This window comes from Camelina sativa, chromosome 6 (assembly GCF_000633955.1).
Source record: "Camelina sativa cultivar DH55 chromosome 6, Cs, whole genome shotgun sequence".
Lineage (NCBI taxonomy): Eukaryota > Viridiplantae > Streptophyta > Magnoliopsida > Brassicales > Brassicaceae > Camelina > Camelina sativa.
This window is the reverse complement of record NC_025690.1, coordinates 19,512,594-19,532,938: the sequence shown is the minus strand read 5'-3', so window position 1 is coordinate 19,532,938 and position 20,345 is coordinate 19,512,594. Positions and strand designations below refer to the sequence as shown.

The window sequence follows — 20,345 nt, the reverse complement described above, 5'->3', positions numbered from 1 at the left end:
CAACCAAATAATTTAGACAGTATCAACTGCCAAATTTTGGCATTTTTTTATGAGTGGAATCAGACAAAGTTATAATATATTAGTAAAAAATTAAAAACTTTGTTTGAACGTTGGGTGAACTAAGAACGGGAAAACAGTGAAGATCATCTTCGCTTCAACGGCAGGTTTGGCTTTAAGATGAGACATGTGGGACTGTGAGTCTGTGACACAATCCTACGAGATTGCCTCCTAATCTATAGTTTTTTTTTTGACAATTACTAACAATAATAAAGAAAAGGTTCAAAACTAATTAACATGGGCTGAACTATCAAATTATGTATGGTTTTAATTAGTCTCTGACATCGTGTTTTTGATAGATCTAATCTGAGCCGTTGGTTTTGAATTTTAACTGTCGTTATATATATATACATATAGCAGGGTTTTTGTTTTATAATAAGAGACCTGGTTCGTATAGTAAAATCCAAAAATAATTGTGACTGCAAAAAAAAAAAGAGCCCAGAAATTCAGAATATAACAAAATATTAGATGCTGTAAGATATACCTTGCTCTTTTTTAAAAAGCCCTGACATCTCTGCCTCTTTTGATATATAATCTTCCACGAATATATATACATTTATAGAAAGATTACTATTAATATAAAAATTAAGAGCGTCTAGTTTAAAGTATAAACTAACAAAAGCCAATAAATTAGAAAAATTACCATCTTCATTTTTTTAACAGAGGTTTGGACGAGGCCGAGCGCTAGTAGGGATGGGTACCAACCTCAAACCATCTTCGAAGCATAGCATCTAAATCGTGATTAATTATTTTTATTATCTTTTGCTTTGCTTTCAGTTTGAATATAATGGGCTTGGAAATTTAAAACTGATTTACAAAAAAAGAAAATTAAAAAAAAATGAAAGGTTAAAGAACTCATATTGTATAAAATACTAGTTCATTTATAACTGTTTTAACTTCTTCAGTTGTTATTTTTTTTGGTAGGGAACTTATTCAGTTATTGAGAAGGAGAACAAGTATTGCTAATAAAAACACGTATATGTAAATTAGTTGCGGCTTAACGGTTATTGACGATGCTAGTTAAGAAAGATAAAAAGACAGATACTTTATTGATTTGATAATGTTGATGTAAAAACAAAATAATTGTCAACTCTCTATCTTCGAGATTAATCTTTCTGCGGTAACGATTATTAAAATCTCAAGAAGCTTCGAACTTTTGTATCAGTAGCTATATATTTAATTAACATTTCTAATCACCCTCACCAACTCTCCAATTTTATATCTTTCACTTTTCTTGGCTTTTTGTTACGATTTATTAGCATGTGTAACATAGAAAACGAATTTCATTTCTCGAGATGCATTATAGTAGGATTTTAAAATGATTCTCGAAGTTTAGGCATATACAACAGTCACAACTCACAAGTATAATAAAGAGTCATTAAAAAGGAATAATGAACGTAATTAAATAAAATGAGCATCAGAAACGGATAAAGTCCAAAATTTTAGGCCGTGTTTTGCTCTCTTGAGATTCAAAGTTCTCATTTATGAGAAAGACCAAATCTCATGTCACAGATTTAAGCTCCTAATTACCCAAGCAACAATTCATTGGTATATCGTTTTAAGCTTAACTAATGCAATGTGGTTCGTTATACCAACTTATTTGCGTTATCTCATTTCCATCAACTTATTTGCGTTATCTTATTTGTGGTTAGTAACTTCAGAAGTCTTCACTCTTCACAACGGTCATCTTCATGGCATTAAATTGTTACAAGTTACTGTAGTGACCCTGTTCTTTTCACTAACCAGTAAATGTTGCTTACCTGTGATATTGTTCGTGGTTTATTTTGTCGAACCGATTTGATTAACCTGACTCGTAATCATACCCAACAAAGATAACTAGTTCAGTCCCAATTCCAAATAATTTATCTGCTAAGCTCTCAGCTTTTCTACCCGTGTTTCAACTTTCAAACACTCAAATCGAAACGATTTATCTAACCAATAATTAATTTCTCTTGGCTTTGTTTAAAATAAATATGGGTTTTATTGACGTAAGTTAAAATTCTAGGAAAATGGAGAGATACAATTAATGGGGTTTGTAATCAAAAATTAAATTGTTTTGTGAGGAATTATGTATTGGGTTTCTCTAAAACATTTGGACTAGTAAAAGCCTGCAGGTGTGTCTATTACTTTGTCCTAAGCTCCAGTAATCGAATACATGTTTCTAGACTTCTAGTGGTGGACTCGAACTGGGAACTTACGCATCGCCGTCAAGTATGTTGACTTTTAATTTACACCGTTGATCACTTGAACAAGTCTAGAGGGCTGGTTCACTCTCCGAACCATCTGGTCCCTAACGTAACAGCCCATACTACTACTGTTCAAGCCCTTAAAACATGCGTGACTCCATTTTGTAGTTGTATTTTCTTGTCAAGTGCACAATGGTCATAACCTATATTGTTTTAGTATGCTATTAAAAAAACTAAATTTCATAATCTCTAAACTCTATTATGTGGTATATTACAAAAAAAATGCCATTGCATTTTTATTAATTTAATAATCTAACAAAAAAAAAGCTTGATATGGGTTATACATTAATCGGGGTGGACATTTTTTTGCAAGAATAGACAAAAAAAAAAAAAACCCTCTCTCCTAAAGAAGAGTTCGCCCTAGCCGTCAACAAGCTTCAGTTCTCCGTTTGCCCTCCCCGGTGGTCGGTGCTCCTCGCCGCTGCCGTGAGAGGGTACCTTAGTCTCTCTTTTGCTGTTGTTGTTTAGTTCCTTGCTTCCTTTAACTCTTGAATTTCGGTGGAGATTGGCTTCACTTTGGTTGAGACGGCAGATCTTCACAGTGGGGCTTGCGAGTTTCGTCGTCGGCCAGCTTCTCCTGAGAGAGTTGTTTCTTGGGTCTCCTAGATCTATTTTTTAGAAGATTCGACAGAGTTTTGAGTTTCATGGTGATTCGCAAAATTTGCTCTCGAATCTGTGGTTGTGGTCTCGCTTGTTTCTTTAGCTCGGTAAGCTAACCTTCTGATATCTTCTTCACCGTTGTCTAGAGCTAAATGGAACTGTTTTAGTTTGTTTCAATTTCTTGGATTAGTCGTTTAAGTAAATGTTTGGCTTTGGACTAGGGAATCGTTTGGCTTGCTTCGAGTTTCAATTTGGGCTTGTGGAGGCGGTTGGAAGTGTCATTTTGCAGAGATTTTGCTAGCAATTCCGGATCAGGTAGATCCACGGTATGACTCGAAGAATAAGGTATCTGCTTTGCTAGGTCCTTCCCTGTGTTCTTTCGTTCATGTGTTGTTCGATTGGAAGCCGTCAGTGTTGTGTGGTTGTGTTTGCGTTACCCGCCCAGCCTTTACCTTCCTATCACCCTTGTTTATCTCGTCTTTCCTTTGATTCCCAAAAGGCTTGTTTCCCTCTCTAAGCTTAGGCTCCGTTTTGTTTGAAGAAATGCTAGTCTCCTTTGTCTGCATTTGGTCCTTCTCATGGTTGTGGTTTGTTGTGGTTGATAGCTGTCTCGGTTAGACTTCGCTCCTTGTCTTGCTTTGCAAATCTGTTTAGATTTGATTGCGTTTTGAAGGCTTCTAACTAGACGTTATGGGACGATGTAGTCGTCGTCGTCGTATCCAGAAACGTTCGAGTCTTGTTTGCTGGGTTATGAAGTTCTTGGTTCTTGCTTCGAGAGATTGGCTCTCATATTGATAGGAGGTGGTGGTTGTTATTTTTGGATTGGCCTCGGGCATCCTTGGTAAAACTCAGCTTCAAGAGCTTCAGAAGAAGAAACATTGCGGTTTGGGACTAGTTTATTTCTTAAAGGTTCATCCTAGTTTGCCTTTGTCTTTAGCTCTTGGGTTCATCATCTTTCCAAAGTTGAATTTTCCTTTGCTTTGTTGTTTGTTTTCTGTGTTGGTTTCTCTTATGCTTCCGGGGATATGTACTCGTCCGCCGGCTTTGTTTCCCTTGTTTGGGCATTAGACTCCGGAAAAATCTTGTCTTTCGCCGGTTTAAGTTGTATGTCGCAATGTATTCCACCTAGTTATATATAAAAAAAAAATCTTGTGATAAAAAAAAAGAGGGGTTATACATTNTCTTGCTTTGCAAATCTGTTTAGATTTGATTGCGTTTTGAAGGCTTCTAACTAGACGTTATGGGACGATGTAGTCGTCGTCGTCGTATCCAGAAACGTTCGAGTCTTGTTTGCTGGGTTATGAAGTTCTTGGTTCTTGCTTCGAGAGATTGGCTCTCATATTGATAGGAGGTGGTGGTTGTTATTTTTGGATTGGCCTCGGGCATCCTTGGTAAAACTCAGCTTCAAGAGCTTCAGAAGAAGAAACATTGCGGTTTGGGACTAGTTTATTTCTTAAAGGTTCATCCTAGTTTGCCTTTGTCTTTAGCTCTTGGGTTCATCATCTTTCCAAAGTTGAATTTTCCTTTGCTTTGTTGTTTGTTTTCTGTGTTGGTTTCTCTTATGCTTCCGGGGATATGTACTCGTCCGCCGGCTTTGTTTCCCTTGTTTGGGCATTAGACTCCGGAAAAATCTTGTCTTTCGCCGGTTTAAGTTGTATGTCGCAATGTATTCCACCTAGTTATATATAAAAAAAAAATCTTGTGATAAAAAAAAAGAGGGGTTATACATTAATCGGATGCACTTGAGAGTGGATGAACCTTCACTTGGGTTCTGGTGCACTTGAGAGTGGATGTATTGCATCAGTCCATTTGAACCAGTCAACTTAATCCTGGTCCCAAGAGAATCAATCAAAAGGTCACATTTTGAAGTGATCGGTATAAAGCACATACCGCAGATGGATCAAAGTCAGCACGTGGAGCTTTTTTCCCTTTGAGCAATCTACGAACCATCTTGCTCTTCTCTTTAGTCAGCTCCACTTCCTCGTCATTATTGTAGTCATCAAAAAATTTGCGCCTAGAACAAAAAAAAAAAAAATATATATATATATAGATATCATCAGCATAATACTGATAACTAACTAACTAAACTACATAACAAATAAACAGAGAAGTCTTCAAACTAACCAATACGTAGAGTCATCCATAGTTGCAAGAAAAGAGTCAAGTGTGTCTTGTTTTTTCCTTTTTAGTAATCTTCTTCCCAGTGATGTCATAACCAATATGTTTCTCATCTTTATACCACTCCAAGGGAACATCCCCAAATGTAATTCTAGGAGCAACCTATACAGATCAAAGACATTAATTAATATATAAATATAATTTCAAAGTAGTCTTAATACCAAACAGAGATTAAGACTTTATAACCCATCCGTCTTCTGTTCCTCCCTGTGTTACATCATCTTCTGATTCGAAATCATCCAAATTCAAAGATCCGTAATCAGAATCAGTTCCAGATTCTTGTATTAAGGTTTTCACTTCTTTCTCTACTTCCTTTTCAACTGATTTCTTCTGTTTCTGAGATTTCCCAGATACGCTTTTGATTTTGGTTTCTATCGTCGTCTTATCTTCGTTAGCTTCTTTGCTCTTCTTCGTCATCGCGGAGGCGAGGTTTCGTCTGAGACGACGAAATTGGTAGATTTACGGTGGCAGAGATGGAACAAAGATTTAGTTTAGGGGTTTAGGTTTCCTAAGTCCCAATGGTCTAATGGGCCTATTTTATCTTTGGGCCTTTCGTGAAGACGATTGACATTTTTTTTGACAAAGAGACATTTGACATTTATTGTTTATTAAAAAAAATTAGAAACTAATATTTATCATATTTAAAAAAATTAAATTAAATCACTCCCTAATAAATTAAAATTACCATTTTTCAATTTCATTCTCTCTTTTCATCTTTCTAATATTTTCTTGGGTTTTTTAATTATTTTATTATATAACAATTTATTCACATATGTTGCAATTTGATTTTTTTAAACAGACGTATATTACTCAATTGATTTTTAAAAAAATATATGTACAATTTATCATATGTGTAATTTATTAAATATTTTTTTTCACTTCATATTTACGCAGTATTAAAATCTAAAAAAATCACAAATGCTATATTTTATTCAATATAGTATATACAACTAAAAAAATAAATCAAAAACAATCGAGATTTCTAAACACGAATTCTTCAATACGGGTTTTTAATATATTTTCTGGATTTTATCAAACTTATATAATTAATGGATTTGAATATTGTATCATGCACCGAAAACGGGTTGAAATCAGAGTATGAAACTAAATAAATTAAATGTAAAAAATTATAAAATGTATTGAGTAAATCAAATACAAATTTTTATAATTAACAAATTACCGCAAAGATTTTCATGTGTTGTAGTTTATCTTTATATATATTATTTATAAAAGATAAAAACTTTTAATAATAATTTATTGGTGATCGGTAGTTAAATTTTAGAAATTTGGGAACTAGAGTTCAAGTCATGTTAATGCGATTTGAATTATACTCAGGCATTTCATATATTCTAGAGATTAATCTCGATTTCCTTCTAATTTGCCAGTATTGAAAACACAAATTACTCATTAGATATGGTTACAAACGAAGAATGGTACAATACAAATCTATAGTATAGGCCAAAATTTCAGAAGTTTTGAGAAATTTTGCTTCTGAAGTCATTAATGGAGGAGCCACGAGAATCTTACAGAATCGTTATTGCTCCTTTTATTGCTTATCGTTAATGCTTCTTTTATTCACAGATGTCTGAGCTCATAATTACTAGTTGCTGCTTAGTCTAATCTGAAATTTACTTCAATATTGATTACCATATTTACTACTTGGTAGTTGGGTCATATATTTATAGCACCCATTGATTATTCTTTCAACATTAATATCAATGCATGTATTTATAATCATAAATATTACCAGTAGTAGTATAGCCTAGTTGGATGAAGTTAAGTACTGTATGTATTTTAAATGTGATTTTGGTTGTTTCTAAAATGGAATCGAACCACTCGGTCAGATCGGTATAACTCTGATTCTAAACGTTTGGTTTAATTCTACGCGCACACAATTTTTCGAGCGACACACATACCAACACCAGTCTAAATGTGTTGATCGGTGACTGATTACACAAAGTACTTTCTATTTTGAGTGTAAAAACTTTGGATTTGTAGTGGTACGTAAGAACTTTTGATTTTGTAGCGGTACTACGTACCAATGGTACCACCCAGTCAGTCACCCCACAGATGGTCCAAGCGAACAAAGTGGATTTTGAAATATTTTTTTCTCTCTTATAAAATAATGGATATCCTCTTCTTTTATGTTATCCCGTTAATTTATATTAAGAACTTTATAAATTCAAAAGAGTTTCATGTAATGTCAAAAAAAAAATTTAATAATCGATTAGAAGTTTTTTTTTTTTTTAAATGTATGTGAAATGAATGAGACCGAATGAGTTTTAGATTTAAAAAGAAAACACCAAGTGTCTCTTTTATGGGATTAAGTTTTGGCTAATAGTACTTATACAATCACTATTCACTAGTTAAAAGTTCTAACTTTTCTTGAAGCTGATACCATTTACGATTTTTTTAAATAAAAAAAAAAGAACAGTATTTTTTTAAACAATTACCTTGATGAACTAGAAATTACTGGGTCAGTGAAGAATTAAATACCTTGGGGACCAATGTTAAATGTCTTACGACAAAACTTTTACTAGAAAATGTAATTTCTTGAATTGTCTGTAGACCTGAGTGGACCACTAGACAAAAACTAATAATTACTAGTAAAAATTACTTAGTTTAGCAACAAGAAAAATTGCAAATATTTTAAAGGATGAATCATATAGGAGGAAACTGTAAGAAGGGTTCGTCCAAAGTATCATCATCAATAAAATACACAGGAGAAGAAGTAAGAAAACAGTACAGATAAGTGTCTGCCTCGCTATTTATTTATGTACACACTCTGTCTAATTATTACGAGTACCAAATCCCAATGCACCCTCATGTCTTTTACCGCCAAAATCCACAGGTTCGCTACTTTTCTATGACTGTTGTATTCATTATGACTTTAAAACTTATGAGTTATTATGAGGGTAGTAATGAATCATTATGATGAAAAATACATTATACTGGCACACTTCCAAAGTACAGCATACAGTCCGAAATTGGCAATAAAGGGTTAACATTGGACTGATGTAAAATCCGTGGTCTGGTACTCGAGATACTAGCACACGGCCAAACGATTGGTTTTAAACTAGTAACAAACTTAATTAGCGGTATTCAACATACCAACACATCTTTAGATAGCACATGAGGCTAATTAACAACATGTACCGTCACATATTGTAAAGATCTGTACGTACTTCTGAGTTTACTCCATAATAAGTATTATTCTCAATGTTGGTCCCCATAAACTACTCAAAATTGTAATCCATATCTCTATCTAATTCTTCATTGCGAAAAGGTTTTTTACCCCAAAATTTAATACATATAGGCCAAACAGAAATAAGTTAGTATTATCTATTGGAGAAAAGTGACGAATATAATGTAGATATACAGTCCGCAAGTATAATTTAAACATGCACGGTTCATATCTGAAAAGAAAAATAAACCTAACATTTCAAAAATATTGGGTTATAAAAATATTACTGTACTGCCCACTTCGTACATTTGACAATATCTTACGTGATATATGGACTGCATAATATCATGTGAATAATAAATAAATAAAAAGATTTCACGTGTACTTGTTTTGGGGAACCTTCACGTCATCGATCGTCCTAATGAGAGTCACGAGTGTCATGCACAAAACAGATCTTTAAAACTTCTATTCTTTCTCGATTTTGGCCGAATACAACAACAAAAATTAACATAGAAACATGTAGCAATATTATTATAAATATTTCTACCATTGTCGCCTACACTTGGTTAAAAAAGACAGAGAAGAAAATCCCAAAGCTACAGATAAGAAAGTTAAAAAGCACAAACCCAATAATATATTGACACGTTGGTAGTAGGTAAAATGGATAGTCAACGTGTCAATACATTATTGGTGACGTGGCATATTTTCTTAGTTAAAAAAACAAGTTTTACATCGTTCGGTGGTAGTGGTTACGGTTCGAGGCACGTGAGCCATGACGGTGGACGAGTGGAGACTCTTGGACGCCGCCACGACGTTTAACGGCGGCGGAGAAAACTCCGTCCCAGATTTCGGAGAAAGCGCGGATGATGATGCCGTGGTGGTAAGGCTCGTTGAGGGAGAGAAAGCAGTGGAGAAGCTCTCTGAGGTCGTCTTTGGAGTAAATCTCGTTCTCGAGAATCATCTGAAGCATAGACTGGCGGAAATCAAGGTGAGGATCGTCGGAGTCTTTCTCGACGGCGACGGCAGCGGTGGAGGGTGTGGCGGAGGAGGAAGAGGTGTCGGAGAACCAGTGGGAGGTGGATGGAACGGCGGAGGACGAGGAGGCCGTGGTGTTGGAAGAGTGGGAGTGGCCGTAAGTAGAGGAGTAGTGACGGGGCTTTTTGGGAGAAGGGCTGAAAAAAGAAGACAAGTTTGGGAACTTACAGTTGCTACAACCGATGTCTACAACAGAGACTGCCTTAAGAACCATCTTCTTCTTCTTGCCTTTGCCGGTCGTCATAGCTTGCTCTTTTTGTTACTTACTGTCTAGAGAAAACTGTTATTAGAGAAAGAGAGATAGAGTGAGTGAGTGAGAGGGAGAGAGAGAGAGAGAGAGAGAGAGAGAGAGTATCTACTTGGATTGGTATTAAAGGGTGCATGTGGTGACTGAGATGGATTAATGAGAAGTAAACTCTTCGCAATAATATTTAATTTGATGTTCAACGTCGACAGTTTGTAAAATCTTTTAAATTGTGTGAACGTTTTAAAACATAAGTAAATGTCTATATCCATGACAGCCTGAGCATTAATTTGACATATACTTACTTACTCCACTGGTTCTATAAAAAGAGTATTAGATATATAGGACTGAATCAGAGAAGTTGTTGAATAAGAATTAGTCAAATTACAGCTTTTAGATTTTAACATTACCGTCCAAGTAAAGTTTGTTTAAAATGTATTTTGTATTGGGCCTTCATGAGCTTTATAAAACGCCTTAAACTGAGCCTTCATAAAATGTGTCACTCAAGACGGATTTAAACCCAAAGGCCGTAGCTCCTCCTACCACCCTTCGATCGATCTAGCCTAAAGACATCCAGACCACGATCTAGCGTAAAGACATCATGTATCAAGTTGTCCATCGATGTGATTTTCTATTTGAGATACATAGTGTAAAATATAAGTAAGTAACATAAGCAATCACTCACTACTGATCACTGGATTTTTAACCAATTGATTTTTACTTGAGTTAAATATATTTTTGATTAGTTACATTACTTTTGCTTTCAGTTTGCACTTTGCACCATTGTAATTAGATTACGGTGAAAGTCATAGTAAGTAAATCATCAAGCTTAACGCGGGATACTCCCATTGAAGCGTTGACTATGTCTTTAACCCATAAAGTTTTGCAATTTTGACTAGGTTTTCCTGAATTTTTTTTTTAATATAGATATATTTTTAATTTTTATAAAGAAGACTAGGTTTGATTCGAATTATCCATCGGATAAGGATAGATGGAATTTCTAGTGGAATTCATTCTTTTAGTTAATAAATTTATCGTTTTTAATAGTAGAATACTATAATTAAAATTATAATTAAGGACAGCAGAATATTATTTGTTTATTGGATTTAATTAAGTGTGACTCAGTCAAAACTTAATTTTGATTCTTGAAGGACTTGTCTTTTGTAAATTTCCGATGAAAATGTTAAAATCACAAGAATAGAAGATAACGGTCAAACGATAAACCCGTTCCTCGTACCCACAAATTCAAGTAGCGTTTGTGGCAAGAAATTTTATAACCGTTTACTTTACACCAAAAAAAAATTAAAAAATGTCTTCTATACCCTGAAGTATTTTCCAATTATAGAATTTACTCGTCTTCATAATCTTCCTCTCTCTTTTTGTTCATCATTTTTGAGATTCAAAGTTTTTGTTTTTTTCTTTTCTTTGCTTAAACCGGAGAGACACCCTCTCCCTAAATATAGGTTTCTTGTTTATAACAACTTATACATTTGTTCTTTTCTTGTTATATACAAAATCGGTAACTAACACACATAGTTTGATTTCATTTGCAGTTTTGATCCTTTGGGTTCAATTTCTCTGATCATAACATTCTTCTTCATACGTTCAAGAATCCTTACGAGGACGAGATCTTCCCTAACGTCTTTGATCTTCTTCAATAGGTTCGTTTGCATTTGCCATACGCGTGATGAATATTAAAAAAGAATGATCGGTTCGGGTTTTAAATGATTGTTGGATCGGTTTTGTTATGTTTGTATATCAGGAAATTCTGATTTTGGTCGAAGATGTTGGGAGATTTCATCATCAGACTCCTTGTGTATGTCGTCCTACCATAATCTCTCTTCTCTTTTTATTAATGTTCCTTCAAAAGTATTTCTCTTTGATTCTTTAATTATAGTTAGATTAGATCAATGTATATGTTTAATTGAAATGGTGATAATATTAAATGGCAGATTAATATTAGGGTACACATACCCTGCATTCGAATGCTTCAAAACGGTGGAGAAGAACAAAGTTGATATCGAGGAACTCAGATTTTGGTGCCAATACTGGTAATATTTATATATATTGTCATCCCCTTTTTCTCATTGTTATATATATATATATATATCCCACAAAAAAATATAGATATTTATATATATATATATATATATATTTCTCTTTTTGGTTTGTTTGATATAAAAAGATAGAAGACAACAAAATACTGTTAAGTTGGATTTCTCTGTTAGTTTTTTTTTTCTTTTGGATGCACCTAACCTTTTCTACAAGTATACGTATTTGGTCTCTAATAGTTTGGGAATTACTGGTACAATTTCTATTAGGATTTTATTAATGTAATCTCAATGTATGTGATGCACGTATTGTTTATTTTAAATATAATAGTTATTTGTCAGTATGAACTGGAAGATATTAATCTATTAAACATGTGTATTTGAATAATTAGGATACTCTTGGCGCTAATTTCATCATTTGAGAGGGTTGGCGATATATTTATCTCATGGTAAGTAGTAGGGTTTTAATATTAGTTAACTGACTTATGCCCTAAATCCACATTTAAAAATGCATCAAATTTTTGATTTATGCCTTTAATTATTATTTGCAGGTTACCGTTATACGGAGAGATGAAAGTAGTCTTCTTCGTATATCTATGGTACCCCAAAACAAAGGTAAATGGCACATGTTGCTTTTTAGATGATGGATATAGTTTGTTTAGTAAATAAAATTTATGGTTACTAATAACTTTAAAAAATGAATGAAGGGAACGAGACATGTGTATGAGACATTGTTGAAGCCATACATGGCTCAACATGAGACAGAGATTGACAGAAAGATAATGGAGTTGCGAGCTCGAGCTTGGGATTTTTTCATCTTCTACTTCCACAACTTTGCCCAGGTCCTTTTTTTTTTTTCTAGATTTTTATAATTTATACGACATTGTTATACCATAAACGGTATTAATATAATATCGTGCACAGGCTGGTCAATCTACCTTGATCCAGGGTTTTCAGTACGTACTCGCCCAATCGGTCCGGTTCTCAGCCGCTGCAGCTAGCCCACCGGTACGTACGTATCACTCTAGTTTTGCCCCATAAATGCATATATCGATACTATCTAGTGACTAGTATTCAAGTCGGGTAATTAGCGTAAACGCAGTTCTGTGCTTACGCTTTGTATGTGTTATAATTACCGTTCCAGCTTTAACACGTTTTCTTTTTCTTGTGCTCCTGCCAAAGCCGATGGAGCGGAACGTAAACGTGAACGCGCAGTCACCGGTAGAGATGGACAATGAACCACTGTCACCGCGGGCTCCAAGACCGCTGAACAAATCTCTGTCTGCGTTGCGATCGCTAGAAAAGCAAACGAGCAGAGGGAGGAAGTGGCCGCCACCAACACCACCACCAACACCAGGCCGAGACTCAGCCGGGACATTCAATGGAGAAGACGGAGTCAATATTCCTGATACTATTCCGGGATCACCCCTCACCGATGCTCGAGCGAAGCTCCGACGTTCTAACTCCAGAACTCAGTCCGCAGCATAGTAACGTACATATTAACGTGACTCGACGGAACTCCTTAATTTGTTTGAAGATATATAGGAAAGAAAAGTGAAATGAAAGTTTTGAATTGTTTAAACTACAATACAGATTGAATTTTTTCTTGTGTTTATGTAAATTGAAACAGTATGCATTAATACAGCGAGAACATTTGTTTGCTTGTTTCGCTTAATCTTTTTCTGGCTAGGTTGTTCAATCTGGATACAGGTTGTTTGGGTAAATGAGTTTTGTTACGTAATGATGCATTTGGACGGTCAAAAATTATACTCAAATAATGTACCAATGCAGCCGATGAAGTGCATTCTCTGTTAAACTTACATTAGTTTCTCGTAACTGGTGCCCCTCTACAACATTACTCTACCGATAAATGAATCATAATCTAATGGTACATTGTATGGAACGCACCTGCCATTGGTTCGTACAGGTTCTGTATTTGCTCCCTCCTTGGAATTGATTTTGGGAGTGTTGTGAGGTAACACATTTGGGATCAGAACTTGAGATGTGTGTTTGGTATTGGATCATCTCGGTGTTGAGTCAACAGCGGTTGGTGTTATTTCACCCATTACCGGTGGTGGACTACCCACGTCGGCTATTCCATACTCCCAATCGATAACAGCTTTTGCTATAGTTAAGGATTGCTTAAATTATCATATGCAGATAGATAATTGAACTATAAGAGAGTACCAATTTGCATATTTGCAAAGGATACAGTCCGTTTTCCAAATATCCGTCATGCTAATTTCAGCATTTGAAAGAAGCCAGTAGTCCGACTCATCATTCTGCAAAAATATAAGACTGACATCAAAACAAGAAAGATTTTGAGAGATGTTAATAAGTTCTTGTGCACAACTTCATAATTCTCTGTTTCTTTTTTTAGTCTTCTAGAGTATCTTAAAATAAGCAGGAAGATGACTTACTTCAACGTCAGAGGGAGTAATCTTAAGCATTCCTCCTACTTGCTCCTGCAAATAATTAAGATCAGAGGTATCGCCGGGTTGAGGATGAGGATGATCGTGAGACACGTTATGCTCAATAGCAGTTCCTGTGTTATCAACAGTTAAGGCTTCAATGTCATGGTGTCCTGAAGATCCTGAGCTAGAAGCAATAGGCAAGCATGCTGGTGGTGCTGCAACACTCCCATTTGTGTCTTCGAACTTCCCTTCAAATTCGCTGAATAAAAGCATGTAAACGAGAGAGTCAATTTTCAAACTGAAGAAATCTTTGTTTTGCTATGTTCAATTATCGGTATACCGCAATCAGTAGAGTATACATCGAATGAACAAAAATGTGAATAACAACGTTTCTATTATTTGTTTTATAGCTACTCCAGGAGGAAATGCTTCTATGTGTTGCTAACTGGGAAAAAAATTCTAATAAGTAAACACCAAACTAAACCTTTTATATGTTAAGACATTTTCTTTGATTATGTTAAATATGGGTGACTACTATTTCAATTTTAAAACGAAATTCTGCTTTGGTATATATATAAACACTTTGAAAAGATAGAAGAAACTAGAAGCCAAGGCATAAATACCTGACGAGGTATACGTCAATAGGTCCCATAGTACTTCTAAGAATGATCCTGTATCTCCTTTGTGGGTGGTCAACCGCCTGTCAAGTAGAGAAGAAACATTATCAGAACGTATTGGAATCTAACAAAGAATAGCAGATGTCTTCTATAGTCGCTGAAAGAGACTAACTTCATCTGGATCAGGCACTTCCAAAGTTGTGCCATGAGGAGCTTTGACGGCTATCAGAGTCTGGTTCTGCAGAAACAGCAAAGAGAGAGTTAAGCTATAAGTGAACAAGTAAGTCTTGGGATAGACATACATACAACCAGTTGATCAAATACCTAAGGATTAAACATATGAAAAAGGAAAGACAGACCTGGAAACCTGGTAAACTTTTGATATCCTCTTCAGTAACAAATAGCCATCTGGACAATGTGAACGGATTAGTCAAGTGTCCATCATAACAATAGCACCATCTCATAGCAGAAACAAACTAGCCATATAAAAAGATAGAACAACAGAGATTTTTACTTTTGATTCTTTTCATTTTCGCTCAGATCTCTTAATCTTTCCTCCGTTTGTCTGAAGAAAAGTTGTTAAGCGTCAGCATTGGTTGAGTAGATTAACCACAACAACCCAAAACTCTCTAAATGAATGCTATGAAACCTGATTTGATTATCTAATGCTTGCTCCTCGAGGGAAAGGTTTTCAATTTCTGCCTGTAAGGAGAAAATAAGATCATTAATCAAACAAAGCGAGAATCTAAGTGCAAGGTATTTTACGATTTACATGCAAAATGAAGTTTAAGTGTATGCTATTTCACTACACCTGTATTACAGATACGTCAGCATCCACATCGTCAGGACTCGAAGGATCAACGCCCCTAAGCAAGTTTATTGATCATCAAGTGAGTTTATATGTAATTAAACGATTAAGGAATATCCCAATGAAGCAGATACGCGGAAAAATTAGGTACGAACTACATAAGCATACTATATAGCATAACTAAATCATAAAAAGTCCTCACTTCCAAAGTATCCGATTCTTGAAAGGCTTTTCGATGAGATCTATCCCCTCCAAAACGTTTGTAATATCATATATACGTCGTTTCTGGACCTCTAATGTTTCTGCAGCTTTGTTTAGGTCCAGCATTCCATCTTTGGCTTGTTTAATTAGATTGACAAACTTTTTTGTAAGGAGACCTGGCCAGCTTTATGTCAGCAACTTCACATACACTACAACAGGTATCGGAATATAAAGAGATAATAGAGTTGCTAAATTACCTAGGGAACTGTCATAGCGGCAAGGAGTTAGTGGTACAGGAGAACCTGCAAGTTTACCGACAAAAAAATAATCAGCCCTTCAACCTACTTGTTGCTCTAGACATGATATATAGTTTCAAAATAAGAATCTAATATACAGCAAGGCCAAAAGGAGTAGACAGTAGTCAAGAACACCAAAGATAAAGAACATGATGAAGGTAAACCGGCAGCAACCTACAATCCTACTTACCAGCGTTAGTTGAGATGGGTGTTTGAGGAGTTGACTTATTTCCTTTGGCCTTTGACTTGATGTTGACTCTGCCTCCTTTTGTAGGAGTTTTACAGGGACTGCTATTGGAACCAGAACTTGTGAATCCATTATTAGATGGAGCAACAACCATATCCATTGTCGACTTTCTCTTCCGTGACTGCAGAATAAAAATCAACTTGTTATTAACTTGAAAGAAGTTGGGTCAAAAGAGATATCATCCAAAAGGCTTTATAAAGCTTCCAACACCAATACTTGGATATCAAATTAGCTTATGCTCAACACTATATGAAGAATCAACTTAAGAGTATACTTATAGGATACTTACAGGAACTAAATAAAAGAGGTTGATGAAGCTCAAAACATAAAATTGGTGGAGATGACAATGTAAGGGGAGCAATTGAAATTCAATTTCACACACAATTGAACACCCCAGGCAAGGAAATTGCACAATCAGAAGCTCATATGACATAGGAATTGAAGAAATCGTTGCCGATTTGAGTCAATTGGGTGTAAAATTGAAGACCACACTATCAGACAAATTTGTGGGCAAAATGTACCATCGCGAAGCTAAATTAACGACAAAAATTGGGATGAATCCACAACAATCTAATTAAAATCAGAGTCAGAAGCAAGCGAAATCCGAAAACATCATCGAAACCCAAAAATAACAATCTCACACAGGCGAAAACCCCCAAAATCGAAAGCACCAGCAAAAAAAAAAAAAAATTAAACTCACAGGAGATCTAACAACGACAGCATCCTCCTCCCGATCTACAACACCGAAGCCATTATTAACTAAGCTCCTATCGGTGTTATGAGTGAGCGAAGAAGAAGAGGTAAATCGATGGTAATCATCGGAAGGATGAAACGGAGGTTTTGTTGAGGCGAAAGCTAAGTGACGACGTAAAGGTGGGACAACGGGTGTAGATGTACCGAGAGACGAAGATGACGGCGGATGGTGCGGCGGCGGCGGTGGCGGCTGAGAAGAACCGGGTGAAGATCGTACGATACCAGACATGGATCGTAGTGAAAACGTGAGTCGGATTTGTTAGATTCCGATGATGATAAAAACGACGGCGGTTGAAGGAAACGAGGGTTTTTAGTGTTAGAGAGAGAGAGAGAGAGAGAGAGAGAAAGAGGAAGAAGAAGAACGAAAGAATGAAGAAGGAAAAAAAAAAGAAAAGAGAGCAGAAAACGAGGGAAGGAGGGAATTTTATGTTGGGATAGATGTGGAGGGAAGGGAAAGCCTTCACCTATTAATTAATAAAAACCCATAAATGAAAAAAAAAAAAAAACATTAATATTATACTATTTTTTATTTTATTTGTGCCCCGGAGTTTTGTATTTGGTTTTAGATTGACCCTACTTACTTTACGTTTATTACTTTTTTGTTCCTTTTTGTAACGGGAATATTGAGATTTTTTTTTTTTTATGTTGTTGTTTTTAAGGGGTGAAGTAGAGAGAGTGATCTAGAGAACTTGTATTTTGAATCTGTGATTGATTTATTTTTAAAGGTGTAGTCGGTAAGAGATTTCTGCAATATAGATTGGGATATAATTTTTGTTTATGTATTTACATGTGCTGCTGCTTCCGTTTCATATTAATAATTATAGAACAACCCACTGGTTTTGAAATTTATTTTTATCCTTTTGTACTCATTTGTGGTTGTTGTTGTATGACAGTGCGAACTGATTTAGAAAAGAAAAAAAAAGTGTAGATAAGTTGGGTATGGTATATATATATCGGTAAAAATGTTTTGACGACCAAAAAAAAATGGTAAGTTATACAAAATAGTTAAGAAAAATAAATAGAAGATGCCAAAATGGTAAGAACACCTAAAGTGGCAAAGTTTTTGTACCGCTTTTTTCGTGCCCAGCGTAAGGTGGTCACAAGAAAAGCGTTCATCTTTCACCGTTTGATAACAATTTCACCTGGAGAGAGTGTTGTAGTTTATGTTTTTACGAGCGTAAGTTACAAAAGCCCATTTGAGACGAGATAATGTAATGTTGTTATCAAGTTACAGCTCATACTTTTCATAAGTGAAATTACTATACCGGACTTCAAATTGGTTACATGAAAGGTCTCCGGGTTGGTGTTCAGGGTTGGATTTAAAGACAATGCTTATAAGTTATAGGAGAGTCAAACGTGTGAGGTATCGTTGGTAACCAAGTTGTTTGTCGCGAGCGCAATCTAAAGGGAACCCGAAACAAAACACCTAAAACAGAGAATCTGATCATAGACCAATGGCAAGTTTTAGGAACCATAAAGACTAACAAGCTCTCGATCATCAAGATTCGACCACGATTGAAATGTTAAAGACCAATCATTACTAACTGATAACGCTAACCTGTTGGCATATTCATCATCTTGACCAGTCTCTCCAAATTGTAGAACCACAAATTCTGAGCAAATCGGAACTCTAACAAGGTTTCTGATCTTACATACACTTTGATCACTCTCGGTCACAACAATACGTATAATCTTACCAAGAATCTACATTCTTATCAAGATATAATCTTACCATCTCTCTCTCTCTCTCTCTCTCTCTCTCTCTCTCTCTCTCTCTCTCTCGTGTCTCAAAACGTAGGCAGAGAGACCGGTTTCTTCATTCTTATGAGTTCTTCAGAATCATTCAATACAAAAAAATGTACCTAAAACAAAAGCAAACCCACATGAATTCTCACCAAATTCTCCAAACCCATATAGAGAAACAAAAAAGCAAGAAAACAACTCTCACTCACTTACTCTTTTCCAACGTTCCACTTTCCCTAGGCACAAAACTCTATAAATCAAGACTCTTTTGTACAGTAACAAGGCGAGAGGTCTTCAATGGCGGAGAAGAATCACAACATACCTCCAATGTATCCCGAAACCCAGCTTCATTCGTCTTCAACATCACCGGCAACGGGAACCTCACTCCTTTCGCCGCACAAGCCTGATGCCTCGGTTTAATCCGGTTCTCCAAACTAAACGAGAAATACTGAGGAAACTCAAGTATCTCTCTCACATCTCTCCCCATCTCCACCATCAGATAATTCAACTTGGGCTCATAATTCTCAGCGATACTGTAATTAAACAGCTGCGGGAACCTCCGAAACATTGCGGCGGCGCTACGCCGAGAGAATCCTAGCTTCTCGAAGTAATCGATCCGTGGTACGAGTTTTTGCTCAACGCTACAAGAGAGCAGATACGTGTGTTTATGCGGATCTAAGATTCCGATTCTCTGGAGAAAGTAAAGCGTTGGTCTGAGCTGGTGATCGACGCTACAAGCGAGGAGACGAGGACGACGGCGTAGAGCTTGACGGAGGTCGAAGATTGAGTCGACGCCGACTTCGCGGAGGAGGAAAGTGATGACTGGGATTGTGTGCGAGTTTAACGGCGAAGTGAGAAGCTCCGGGCACATGGAGACGAGTCGGCGAAAATCTTGTAAGGTGAAGTTGATCGGTGGAGTGGTCATGTAATCGACGACGGATTTAACGGCGGAGAGAGCGGTGGAGAGGAGAGGAGGGTGACGATTTATTAGGGTTAAGAAATCGATTCCGAGTGAATCGAGGTAAATGAGTTTCTCGTGGATTGAGGATTCTAGGGTTTCGGTGGTTGTTGTTGTTGAGGTGGAGGTGAAATTGGTGAAATCTGGGGATTTGAAGAGCGAAGAAGAAGAAGAAGAAGAAGTGTTTGGTTTGAAGGAAAGTGCGGGAAATTGGTGGAAGCGGATGCGAGAAAGAGTGGGGAAACTGCGGTGAAGGGAAAGGAAAGAGGAAGAGAAGAAAGAGAGAGCTTCTTGTTGCATTGTTCAAGAGACATCTCACACCACTACATGGATGATTCGATTGACGATGAAGCTCTCTCTCTCTGGCTCTGTGAAGGTAAAAGTGATGATGATGAAAGGATAAGAGTGGAACAGTGTGAGATTTTTGAAGATTGGGATTTTGGTGAGAAAGGAAAGGAGCAAGGGGATAGCATATCCTTAACCGATCCGGTTTAAATCAAAACTTAACCGGTTTATTGCAAATCAAAATTTCGTTGGAGTTCTCTCTCTTTTCTGGTTTCCCTTCTTTTTATAAAGCCCACTGGGCCGTATAAATGCTACATCTTTTGTAACTTGATTTGTGTCACCACAAACAGAGACTAAAGCAAGTGTTGGATTTAATCTATTTCACAAATTTTTTTCCCTTCAAGTAAATCAAGTTTTTTTTTCCTCTA

General features: G+C 36.1%; 4 protein-coding genes and 1 long non-coding RNA gene across 8 annotated transcripts; 2 read left to right on the top strand and 3 right to left on the bottom strand.

The window, feature by feature from the left end:
* On the bottom strand, positions 4,092–5,555 carry LOC104792378. The gene is made up of 3 exons (XR_769062.2): positions 5,028–5,555; positions 4,662–4,917; positions 4,092–4,578 (listed from the first exon to the last, which is right to left on the bottom strand). It is a non-coding gene; the product is annotated as an uncharacterized LOC104792378 (long non-coding RNA).
* LOC109133395 lies at positions 8,735–9,747 on the top strand. The gene has a single exon (XM_019246472.1). It carries the CDS (start codon positions 9,038–9,040, stop codon positions 9,572–9,574), a length of 537 nt encoding a protein of 178 aa, XP_019102017.1. The 5' UTR covers positions 8,735–9,037; the 3' UTR covers positions 9,575–9,747.
* Positions 10,907–13,270, top strand: LOC104792376 (HVA22-like protein j). The gene is made up of 9 exons (XM_010518511.1): positions 10,907–11,007; positions 11,098–11,205; positions 11,307–11,360; positions 11,497–11,595; positions 11,988–12,044; positions 12,147–12,210; positions 12,303–12,437; positions 12,520–12,603; positions 12,778–13,270. The coding sequence occupies exons 3-9, from the start codon at positions 11,329–11,331 to the stop codon at positions 13,081–13,083; spliced, it is 777 nt and encodes a 258-aa protein (XP_010516813.1). The 5' UTR covers positions 10,907–11,007; positions 11,098–11,205; positions 11,307–11,328; the 3' UTR covers positions 13,084–13,270.
* On the bottom strand, positions 13,374–17,353 carry LOC104792375 (transcription factor E2FA). Its single transcript, XM_010518509.1, has 13 exons — positions 16,879–17,353; positions 16,122–16,299; positions 15,893–15,937; positions 15,637–15,811; positions 15,438–15,492; positions 15,276–15,328; positions 15,141–15,191; positions 14,986–15,034; positions 14,799–14,864; positions 14,633–14,709; positions 14,016–14,268; positions 13,808–13,877; positions 13,374–13,714 (listed from the first exon to the last, which is right to left on the bottom strand). Exons 1-13 carry the CDS (start codon positions 17,158–17,160, stop codon positions 13,617–13,619), a joined length of 1,452 nt encoding a protein of 483 aa, XP_010516811.1. The 5' UTR covers positions 17,161–17,353; the 3' UTR covers positions 13,374–13,616.
* On the bottom strand, positions 18,425–20,078 carry LOC104792373 (transcription termination factor MTEF1, chloroplastic-like). 4 transcript variants are annotated; one of them, XM_010518507.2, is made up of 2 exons: positions 18,884–20,078; positions 18,425–18,793 (listed from the first exon to the last, which is right to left on the bottom strand). In XM_010518507.2, exon 1 carries the CDS (start codon positions 19,930–19,932, stop codon positions 18,925–18,927), a length of 1,008 nt encoding a protein of 335 aa, XP_010516809.1. In that variant the 5' UTR covers positions 19,933–20,078; the 3' UTR covers positions 18,425–18,793; positions 18,884–18,924. The 4 variants fall into 4 exon arrangements, with proteins under 4 accessions (XP_010516809.1, XP_010516807.1, XP_010516808.1 ...); XM_010518505.2 differs by having other exon boundaries at positions 18,997–20,078; XM_010518506.2 differs by having other exon boundaries at positions 18,888–20,077.